At 62.7% G+C, this 11,256-nt stretch overlaps 1 protein-coding gene across 1 annotated transcript in view; it reads right to left on the bottom strand.

Moving 5' to 3' along the window:
- KCNQ1 (potassium voltage-gated channel subfamily Q member 1) overlaps positions 1-11,256 on the bottom strand; it is a 323,222-nt gene that overhangs the window by 311,239 nt on the left and 727 nt on the right. Inside the window, exon 2 of the mRNA XM_019667315.1 lies at positions 11,070-11,255. Coding sequence (XP_019522860.1) covers positions 11,070-11,255 — 186 coding nt within the window. The remainder of the gene's footprint in view (positions 1-11,069; position 11,256) is intronic.

Raw genomic sequence — 11,256 nt, forward strand, 5'->3', positions numbered from 1 at the left:
AAAATTATTTTCGTTGCTACTCTATAACTGTAATTTTGCTACTGTTATGAATCGTAATGTAAATATCTTTTTGTTTTCCGATGGTCTTAGGCGACCGCTGTGAAAGGGTCGTATGACCCCCAAAGGGGTCGCGACCCACAGGTTGAGAACCGCTGCCCCAGAGGAATGCTGTAATGACAGGCAGAGCACCGAGCCCACCTGCCCCTTCCTCCCTGACCCCCTGCACCCCCAGGCAGGCTGGGCCTCAGACTTGCCTCAACAGCACCCCTGGCTCAGGCCCAGTCACACTGGGGACATCCAGGAGGGAGGGAGAGGCCCTGGCTGGCTCTGGAGAGACCCTGCTCCAGCCACTGGCAGGAAGAGCAGCCCTGAGCGGCGACACCCAGCAGGCCCCCCACCCACTGCCCCGGGTGTGAGCAGGACCAGACTGAGGGGCTGGCATGGGGTGGGGGCTGCACAGAGCAACTCGGGGAGTTCTGGACAGTCATGTAATGGGTCCAACGCCAGCCCTGTCACCCACCAGCCACGTGATGCTGAGCAAGGGTCTGTCTCCTCCAGGCCTGACCCTACCTCAATGAGCAGCAGGGGTGACAAGCTCCGAGCTGCCTGGGCCTGGTGGGCGCGATTCCCTCCGATTCTGACCCCTGGCTGGCCTAGCCACGGAGCAGTCGGCGATCTCAGATCACGTGCTGGACAGAGGGCCGCCGTCGGTGTACAGCCCCGACAGCTGCGGCTGCACTGAGGGCCCCTGGCCTCCCTCCTGGATGCGCGACCAGGCTCCCGGGCTGGTCACGCAGGTGTCGGGGTCCCCAAGGACTCCCTTCCTTCTGTGGGGGTGAGGCCTTTGAAGGGAATAGGGTCCCACAGGCCCGCAGGAACTCCCTCCGTCTCCCTTTCACGGAGCTGGCTCTTTTTATGTGTGGGCGCAATCCCCACAGACAGACGGCGTCCTCCATCCCCCAGCCCCCCTGCGAGTGTTCAGCACGGCTGCCTTTTCCACATCAGCAAGACTGTCCTCCCAGCGGGTCCCCCACCCCAGACCTGGGTGAGCAAGGACCCTGACATGGGCTGTGCAGTCCCAACCCCGAGAGAGGCTGGGGTCCTCTGCCCAGCAGCCCAGCCCCCACACAACTCCCACCCCCAGGCTCCCCAAGGACAGCACCCAGGCCCACCCGGGTGCCCATCTGGAGACAGCGCCAGGGGCCACAGCGCACTTGCCCCAACGTACCCTCCTGGCACCACGCCACACTCAGCCCCCTGCAGCAGGAAGGACGGCCCGAAAGCACCAGGTAGCGGAGATGGAGGCACAATCATCTGGGGTCGTCTTGTCACTTATTTTAACAAAAACAACCTTCTATTGTTTTTAAACAACCAATATTTTTAAAGTAGAAAACTCAGATCAGCTGAAGTTTAAAACCCACCGCCCAGAACCCACACCCAGGGGTGTCCAGGGGGGAGCATCCAGCGTCCACTTTCCGACTGTTCCCATCTGCACATCCCTGTTCGACCCCAGTGACCTCATGGCTGCCAGGGAGCACTGCTTTCCCGTGTCAGCAAACCTAAAGTCCCCCAGTGCCCTGACCTGCCTGGCTCAGACCTGGTCTGTTTCACACCGTCCATTTTCAGCAGCGCTGCCTCTCTGGTCCTGGCCCATGTGGGATACACCAAACCCAGCCCCCAGCAAGGGCCCCAGGGTGCTGGCTCCCACGTCCCTGTGATGGGCTCGCTGAGCAGTTCCCAGGGAAATGACCCCATGGGGACGGACCCCCGAGTGGCTAGGCACAGCCAGGGGCCTGGCCACCTGCCACAGGGTTGACCCCTCCCAGACAATGTTCTGGGGTCTCAGGAAGTGGGGCGGCCTCTGCTCACGGCCTCAAGTCCTCCAAACCCAGATTCAGATCTCAGCCCTGTCACTCTCTGAGCTCCCTGAGCCAGTGTCCCTGCCGTCCCAGGACAGCCTGGGACCTGGAAGCAGTCCCCAAATGACTGCCACCCCGTGCCCGCCTGGAAGAGGCAGAAAGGCCCATGGACGCCCCCAGGGCGGCATGACTTTGAGGTGGCAGGAGCTTGGCAGAGAGGCCCTGATAAGAGTGTAGGAGGCGGGGCCTACCCTGGGGACAGGCCAGCTAGGCCCAAAGAGCCCCCAGCCCCGCCCAGCCCCCAGTGCCAAGGGCAGCCAGAACATTCCAGCGCTGCCCGGGAGGTGCCTGGGAGTTGCCGCGCCTCCTCAGAGCTGCACTTGGGGACCTTGAGTGGCCTCTGATCCGGGGGGACAGGTTAGGGGCCAGAAAGCAGCCTCCACCTCCAGGGTCTTTGGGGGCCTTTCAGAGCCCGTTGTGTCCCCATCTCCTGCTTTATCCCTTCCCAGCGAGGGAGGGATAGGTTTCTCCAGGGACACAGAGAGGTCACCTGTCACCCATGGGGACACGGCAGGCCAGGGACAGCCAGGGCAGACACATGCTGGGATTCCCCACTGATCACACACAGACCAGGGCCTCCTGGAATTCACCCTGCTCCCTTTGTCTCCAAAAGCTCTCCCTGCCTCCGCTCCCACCCTCACCCCTCACCCACCTCGCAGCTCAAGAGGCTCAAACCAGGCCAGGACCCCCACCCCTAGGACCCTCCATGGCTATTTGGTGTCTCGAAGGAAACTGGACTCCTGCCAGGCTGCACCCAGCATCGGACCGTCACCTCCCACCAGCCCCCACTTGCCAGACGGGGTGGGACTCCTTCCTGCACCTCCAAACGGCCATCTGTCCCTCTGTCCATCCATTCGTACCCCATCCTTCTGTCCATCCCACCACCAGCCTCTTCGGTTACTGGTCTCCACCAGAAACACCCGCCCTCCTTGTCCTCAGCCTCCCCAAGCTGTTCAGTTTTCAGGTGGGGTCACTCAAGGAGTACCCAATCCGCTGGGCCGTAAGCCCATTGAGAGCAGGGTGTGTCCTTTTTCCCGCCCTGCACCCCAGGCCCACGGGAAGCACCCATAGGACGGCTGTGTGCGTGAGCGCTGGCCTCACTGCTCAGTAACGGTGGGGCCTTGTGGGGCCCATGCACGCGGCTCCTGCCATGAGCCGGAGGCAGCACATTCTAGAAACTGAGGCCTTTGCTGGGAGCACCCCAGGCAGGAGCGGGGCTCAGGACAAGAGCAGAGGGAGGGAGCAAGTTGTGTGTCAACGCCAGAGACCGGGGCCCAACACTGACCCACTGGCCACCCCTGTTCATGACCAGAGGCCCGTCCACCTCAAACACAGTGACCGGGTCACCTCGGCGACAGCCATGACGACCCTCCCACACCTCCATTTATCACAGTCCAGGCCACAGGCAACTCCCCACACCCTCTGGAAAGACCACAGCACTGTGTCTCTTCCTGGGACTGAGGACACTGCCACCTTCTAAGTCTCAGTCTCTGGCTAAGTTGGCCCAGGACACACAGAAAGGCTCTGTCACCAGGACATCCCACAGGCAGTGATCCAACCCAGCGACGCTGGGAGCAAGGCTGGCCAGAGCCACACCCACCTATAGACTCTCCCCAGAGCCCCCCTCTCAGGGTAGCTGACGGCCAATCAGTGCTCCCACTGGGTGCTGGGGACAGCGTGCAGCTGTCCATCTCTCCATACACTTGTCAATCACTCCATCCACCTGTTTGCCAGTCCTACCTGCCTGTCCACCTACCTGTCCCCCCGTCCATCTGTCCATCCATTCATCCCCTGTCCATCTGTCCATCCATTCATCCCACATCCATCCACTCATCTCCCCATCCATCCATTCATCACCCGTCCATCCATCCTGTCCATCTGTCCATCCATCATCCTCCCATCCATCTGTCCATCTGTTCATCTCCCCATCCATCTGTCCATCTCCCCATCCATCTATCCATTCATCTACCAGTCCATCTGTCCATCCATTTATCCCCCCTCCATCTGTCCATCCGTTCATCTTCCCATCCATCTATCCATTCATTCATCCCCCATCCATCCACTCATCTCCCCATCTGTCCATCCATTCATCCTCCCACCCATATGTCCATCTATTCATCCCATCCATCCATTCATCCCCCTGTCCATCCATCCTGTCCATCTGTCCATCCATTCATCCGCCCGTCCATCTCTCTACCCATCTCCTTGCCCACCCGTCCTTCAGGGGCATCTAGTCCGTGCCGGGCCTCGCACTGACACAGGTGTACAAGACCTTCTCCTGTCCCATGGCAGCCACAGCCCTCCCATCTGGAGAGCTGCGTACAGTTGTGCTTACAAGAGCTGACAGGTGGGAAATAAACCCGAACACCCATCAGCAGGGGACGGGTCACATGCACAGGGGACGACCATGCAGCTGCGAAAAACAACGTCCGACCGTCACACACTCGACCAACACTTGCTGTGTGCTCATCACCCACCAAGCGCTGTTCTAGACACTGACGATCTTTCGACTTTATGATGCTGCGAAAGCGCTGTGCATTCAGTAGAAGCCGGCTGGGATGCGATGTTCAGAAGGCGAGATGCATTAGATGCAGTTGCGACCTATGGTATTTTCGGTTGACCTTGGGTTTTTCTGGACATAACTCCACCGCGAGCTGAGGAGCGTCCGTATCTTTCCCTTCATGCACCAGGCTTCTGCGTCACAGAGATGTCCCCCTCACTCAGGTTAAGAGGGCTCCCCATGCTTCCTTCTGGTCCTCGCGCGGTTTTCCAACCCACTTGGAATTTATCCTGGTGTGCAGCAAACGGAGTGCGTCCAGCCTGGCCTTCTTCCTTGTGGTAACTCGTTTCCCCAGCGTCACGTATGAGAAAGTCTATCTTCTTATCGTTTTGCGATGCTGCCTATAATTGTGACTAAACTTCCTCATACATGGGTTTTTTATTCTGTTGCATTACTTATCTGCCTGTCCACAGCGAGGACCACACTGTTGTAATTATCCAAGCTTTACGTTTTATAGTATTTGGAGCCGTCCCAGCCAAGAACGTGCATGTGACTTTTACAAGAGACCGGCTGGGGACGTCATGAAACAGAAAATCAAACCATAAAACCCATCAGGAGCCAACATCCAAAGCACATGGTCCCCAGGGCTGCTCAGGCATCACCTGAGGCTCCCTCGGGGTTCCCGACTGCTCCTCTCTACCGGACAGGGGCACCTCTGGGAGGGAGAGGGCTATCCTCTCGGTCAAGGCTCCTGCTCAGTGTCCGGGCTGGGTAGGCTGCGATCAGCCTGGAGGTGAAGGGGACAGCCCTGGCCCATGCAGAGAAGTGCTCCGGGGCTGAAGGGTGTGGGGGCGATGGGGGTCTCTGTCCAGCTGGCCCGGCTTCAGTCTATGTGTCTGACTCTCTAGATCTTTGCATGGGGCACTGCAGCACATTTAGCAGGAAAATACAAAAAGCCGCCATCCTGAGTGTCATTTTCAGTTGCCTGAGAGCATGGTTTGGAGAAGGAGCAAAGAGGGAGCCACCTGGGAGACACGGCGGGGGCAGGGGTGGGGGCCAGCCCACAGCCCCCGATCCTGCCAGTGGGAGCAACCAGGAGCTTGCCCACTGCTGAGAAGCAGGGGCGAGGCAAGCCACCTGGGTAGTCAGGAGGGGTGGCTGTCAGGTGCTTCCTGGAGGCTGCAAGGGGAGCCTCTGCAGATGGGGCGTGAGGACCAGCAAGGGTGCCCGGGGGTGCACGCTGGCATGATGCCAGGAGCGCGGCTTCCTCCTGCTTGAAGGCCTCTGCATCGGAAGCGCTTCTGGGCAGAAGTGGAGCAGGTTTCCTGGTGTGGCACGAGCCACGTGGCTGGGCCTCAGTTTCCCCACCTGCGAGTCACTGTGCAGGGAAGGAAAACAGGGAGCCGGCACAGAGGGGGTGGGCTGGGCCCTGGAGTCGCTCCCAAGCCCTGCAATCCAGGCGCTCAGGAGATGGACACACAGATCAGGGGCTTGTTCAGAGGGACCTGCTCTGATTCACGGAGCTCACGTCCTCCTGGGAGACGCCGGGACCAGGGCTGGTCTTCCTGTGCTCAGAAGCCTCCGCAAGCCACGACGTCCTGCTCCCTGGGCCACATGGGGCCCACGCTCCCTCCCTGGGGCCTGCCCTCTGCCATGAGCCACTCCCCGAGCTGGGCAGCAGTGGGTCCCGCCATCGAGGGCCATCACCCTCCGGGCCCGGCCTTGCAGCTTTTCACCCAGGCGATGCAGATCTGCCCCCATGCCCAGGCAGGGCTGCTGTGAAGACGGAGACGAAAGGGTTCTGAAAGGCCCGCGGGGGCCTGCAGGCCTTCCCCCAGCCCCAGGGGGCTCCTGGTGGCCTCTGCCCACCGCTTCCGAGCTCACACTTCTTCCAAACTCAGGAATGCCACTGGATAAAAATACCAGCAGACAGATGTCATCAGGCCTGCCTGGCTGTGGGGCCAGGAGGAGAGAGACGGCAAGAGCTCCGAGGGGGCCCGGGCGCCGAGCTGGATACCAGGTGACACTTCTGTGAGCACATATCCCTGGTGGGGATCAGGTGACAATTGAGACAGCTCCCCAGGGCCCTGCCCACCCACTCGGACGCTCTAAAGCCGAGCAGCCCTGGGACCAGCACACGAACGCCAGGCACGGCCCCCGAGCGGCTGAGACTGGAGGCCAAGACCCAGGTGTCAGCAGGGCTGGTTCTGAGGCCTCGCTCCTTGGCGTGTAGACTTCCAAGTGTGTCCTCTCCCCGTGTCCCCATATGGTCATGTCTCTGTGTGTGTCTGTGTCCTGATCTCCTCTTGTTGAATGGCCCCCGTCACATGGGATCAGGGCCCAGCCCAGTGATCTCCTTTTAACTTAATCACCTGTTTAAAGACCCCATCTCCACATACGGTCACGTTCGGAGGTCCTGGGTGTTAGGATTCCAATGTACCTTTTTGAGGGGCACAGTTCAACCCAAACAGAGGGGACCTGTGCAAACCCACCATGAGTCCGTGTGCCAAGACCTCCAACGCACAAAATGGCCCCTCGCCTCATCCCCTCAGCAACTGGGGACCCTCAGCATCTATGTCCCGGCCCGGCCCTCAGGCAGGTCTGCCATCAGCATCGCTGAGGCACCTGATGTCTGTCTTCCCCAGGACCAAGCCCCACTCCCAGTCCTGGGACACACGGCTGCGACATGTGAAGGTCCCAGTGCATGGGGACTGTTGAGTGCAAAGCGGCCCCTCCTGTCCCTTCAGTGCCCTTGGCACCCCCTCGGGAGCAGGCACCGAGCTCACAGAGAGCCACTGACTCCGTGCCAGGCACAGGTGGCTGTAGTCTCCCACCTGAGGAGATGCAGACTCGGAGAGCTCAGGGACCTGGCAAGGTGGCCGGCCACGGGCAACACTCAGACACGAAGCCCATCCCTGCCCATGTCTGAGCTCCACGCACTGTCCCACAAGCCCCACATCCTGCGCCACGCAGCCTCCTGACCCCAAACCTGAGTGCATGCTGGGGTACGGTGGGAAAAGACCGGACAGTCTGTCCTCCTCTGTACCCGGCTGCCACGCCCCCCATCCACGGGGACTCCCCCCCACCCCAGCCAACTCCCCTTCAGAGTCTGCAGAACTGCAGGACCCTCACACCAGAGCCTGGGGCCGGGCCGGCACCAGGTGCCACTGAGTGGTAACATGTGGCCCATGAACTGGCCTCCACTTTTGGAAAGGCGGGCTTAGCCCAACAAACTGCCAGGGCCAGCTTCCAGCACCGTCAATGATTAACACCTCTGTGAAGGTGCCGCCAAAGCCACCAGAGAGTTCTTGGGAACCTGGGAAAGGCAGCGGCAGGAGGGTGGGGACCGGTGGCACAAGCCGAGTCTGAGAGCCTCACCCCTCTCTACTAAGCCCTGGGACCCTCTGGCAAACCCCTCTTCTCAGCCGGGTCTCCAAGTATCTCCCAACCACAGTGGACACTGACTGCAGGGGGCGCTGTGCATTGCAGGGGGAAACTGAGGCACAGAGGACAGGGGGCTCGCCCAGGGGCAGACAGCCACAGCGGTGGCTGGGGGAGTCCAGGCTGCATGGGGAGGAGGGTGGGTGAGGGCAGCTGGGAAGAGAGTCTGCCCCTGCCATCCTGCGGCTCCCACGTGCTGGGGGGAGGGTAGGGAGAAGTGGGAAGGAGGGGTTCCTTGGGGCTCCTATGACTGGAAGCCCCTCACCAGCCAGAGGAGGGGTGAGGAGTCCTGGGGGCAGCCCTGACCCTGCCCTCTGCGGGAAAGGGGGGCAGCATTGCTATGGGGACCCTGGCTCCCTCTCCAGTCTGGGTACCTCCCCTATCTGATCACCCACCACTCACCGTCCCAGCTGAGGCCCATCAGCAGAGCTGCCAGGAGCCCCCTGTGCCCTCAGCCAGGGTGGGAGCTACCACGAAGGGCCTTGGAAGAGGACGGGGGAGCGGCAGGGAGCCCAGTGGGCAGGGGCAGTGGCCACAGCAGCAGTGTCCTGCTCCCTGACCCCAGCAGACGGGGCAGGCCAGGCGCACACAGCATGGGGCAGGGGTTCCCCGGTGACGCGGAGGGGCCAGGATGTCCTGGCTTGCTTCCCTGGCTGCATCTAGGAGAGTATGCCCAGCCCTGCAGGGCTGCCCAGACAGCGGATCCCACCTCAAACCCCCACACTCACAAGGGGATCCCAGCCCTTCAAGGCCAGGCTCAGCCTTCTCACCCAGAAACCAAGCCAGGCCCTGGGGGGCGCGTTTCACAACCCGACCCACCAAGGACAGAACTCTCTGCTCTCTCAGCCGCTGCTGAGAGGAGCCCCAGGGCCAGAGCGGCTGCCGTCCATCGCTTTCACCCATCCCCTTTCACGGGGCTCTGACCACTCAATCCCAGCTCGAAGGCCAGGCTCCCTGGGAGAGTGTCTGGGGCTCCGCTGACCTCCTGGAGACACTGAGGTGAGGGGGCACCTGCCCAGACCCCAGACAAGCCGCTCGCCCAGCCTGGCCAGGGTCCACCTCCCCTGCCGCCCTGCACAGGGGGGCTGTGCAGGCGTCCACTCCCCAGGGCCACACACAGCTCTTACAGGACAGGGTCCAGGGTAGGAAAAGACTGACCCGAGGTCACACAGCCACCTTCAGAGCCCATTCCTGGCTCCCCCCACAGACAGGCCGCTGAGCCACTGTGCCCCGAAGCCAGCCCTGCCCCGCCAGCTCCTGGGAGGCTGGGCAAAGGCGCTCAACTGAGCAAACTTCCGAGAGCCAAACAATCAGAATCAGGAAGAAAACACAAGTGTAAGCAGAGACTTCCTCTGGGGTGCGGCAAGCCCTCTTCCTCCACACGGCCAGGAGCCTGAGCGACACTCGGCTGCCAGCCGGCATCTCCCGGATGGGAACCAGTGGGGTGTCTGGGGGCCCCTTGCCCTGGCAGCCCCCCCAGGGTGGGGGCATTGCAGCACTGCCGGGCAGCCCACCGCCCACGCCTCCCCTGTGCTGGCATGTAAGGCGGCAGGACGGAGACGGCTGGGTAGGGTCTACCGCAGAACCCGGCTGTGGGGTCCGCCCCACCCCTGGGCTTCTCAAGGCCAGGAGGCAGGCAGCACATGTGCACAATGGCACCCACGAGCCTGGCATTGGCCACGTGTTTGCACAGCAGCATTGGACTCAGGTGGGGTCCCTTGAGGTCACTGCACAGAAACATCTCAAGACAAGCCACTGCTGCTGTAGCCGTGGGCAGGGCCACCCTCCCTCAGACAGTCCACGGCCAGGGCTCAGGTACCCTCTGACGCTTCGGGAGGCTGGGGCAGGGGTGGGGAAGAGGCTTGAAACCTGCGGCCCATCCATGCCTTTGGAGACATTGTTTTCGTCCCTCCTGCCAGGGAAGGCTGGCCCCTCACAGCAGGGACGGCAGCAGCCCTGGTACCACACGCACTCCCAGCGGAGCAAAGGTGGGAAGCTGAGGCCGCCTCACCCCACACCGCCGCCTCCCCTGCTGGAGATGATGCTCCAAGCGGGCGCGGCTTGGACCCCCTTGCAGCCCTGGGGGCACCGGTGGGAGAAAACAGGGCTCTGGTCACCCTGGGCCTCTCCCAGCCATGGCAGCAGGGATGGGCAGGGCCACTCGGAAGCCAGAGGGAGACCACCCCATGCAGCCCCCAGAGGATCACCCAAGATCAGCCTGAGGACAACCATGTGAAGGCTCACGGAACAGAGGCTGGCACCATACCAAGAGGCTGCTGGCCGGGCAGCCAGGAAGTAGGCCCACGAGATGGGGGGGGTGGAGGGGAGGTGCGGGCTCCAGGCAGGCAGCAAGGAGGGCGGCCCTGAGGAGGGAACTTCCTCGTGCCCCCGTCCCTGAGCAACGAAGGGCCATGCCCTCCCCACGCAAGCATGCCATTCCAGGGACTGGAGCCACCTGGATAACAGCAGGAGCCAGCCAGGTGCTGCCCATAGGGCCCGGCCGCCTCCGCGCACAGCTTCCTCTGATTGACGGCTGGAAACGAGCCCCCTCCAGGCTCCTCTGTCAGTCCAGGGTTCATGAGTTTGACTCCCTGTGAGCGCTCGCCACCGCCATGCTGACCCCTCCGGGCATGACACCAGACCTGCCACCCTCCAAGGCAGCCTCGCCCCCGCCGGCCCGGGGAGACTGTTCCCTACAGGGCCTGCCTGGACCTGGGAGGGTCTGGGGTGTTGCTGCCCAGTAGGGGCACGGGGCTCTCTCCTCTTGGGGGGCCCCTGAGTAGCACGTGCCGGCTGACCCTGGGGACTTCCCTCCCCTGCACCCTGCACCCAAGGTTGTGCTGCCCTGGCACCACCCTTCCCCCCAAACATTAACACCTGGGCTGTCCCTCCAGGGAGGCGTGGAGGCGACTTCTGAGCTGGACCCCCCTCCGCAGCTGGCTGCCCCCCACACCCACACACACCGCCTGGGCATCTCAGCCACAGGTGTCCCTCACGGGGTCCGGCCCAAGAGTCCCTGAACGGAAGGGACCGGCTCCTCGCAGCTCTCCCCGTGGACCCCTTCCCCTCCTCCCGGCCGCTCTGGGTCACACGCAGCTCGGGGCCGGCCCGGCGGCGGCAGGTGGCGCGGGCACCGCGCTGCGTCCCCTCCCCTCGCCGGCCGCGGAGACGGCCCCTCGGAGCTCGGCGTCGCCGGAGGCGATACTCACACCGCGAAGTGGTAGACGAAGCACTTCCAGCCGGTGGGGCGCTCCAGGAAGTTGTAGACGCGGCCCTGGACGTGGGTGCGCGCGAGCAGCGGGCGGCGCGCGCTGTAGATGGAGACGCGCGGGTCGAGGCTCACGGGCGGCCGCGGCCCGAGGTCGGCGGCGGGCGGTGCCGCGGGCGCGAAGAGCG

The sequence above is a fragment of the Hipposideros armiger genome, unplaced genomic scaffold (assembly GCF_001890085.2).
Source record: "Hipposideros armiger isolate ML-2016 unplaced genomic scaffold, ASM189008v1 scaffold_494, whole genome shotgun sequence".
In the NCBI taxonomy this organism is placed as follows: Eukaryota; Metazoa; Chordata; class Mammalia; order Chiroptera; family Hipposideridae; genus Hipposideros; species Hipposideros armiger.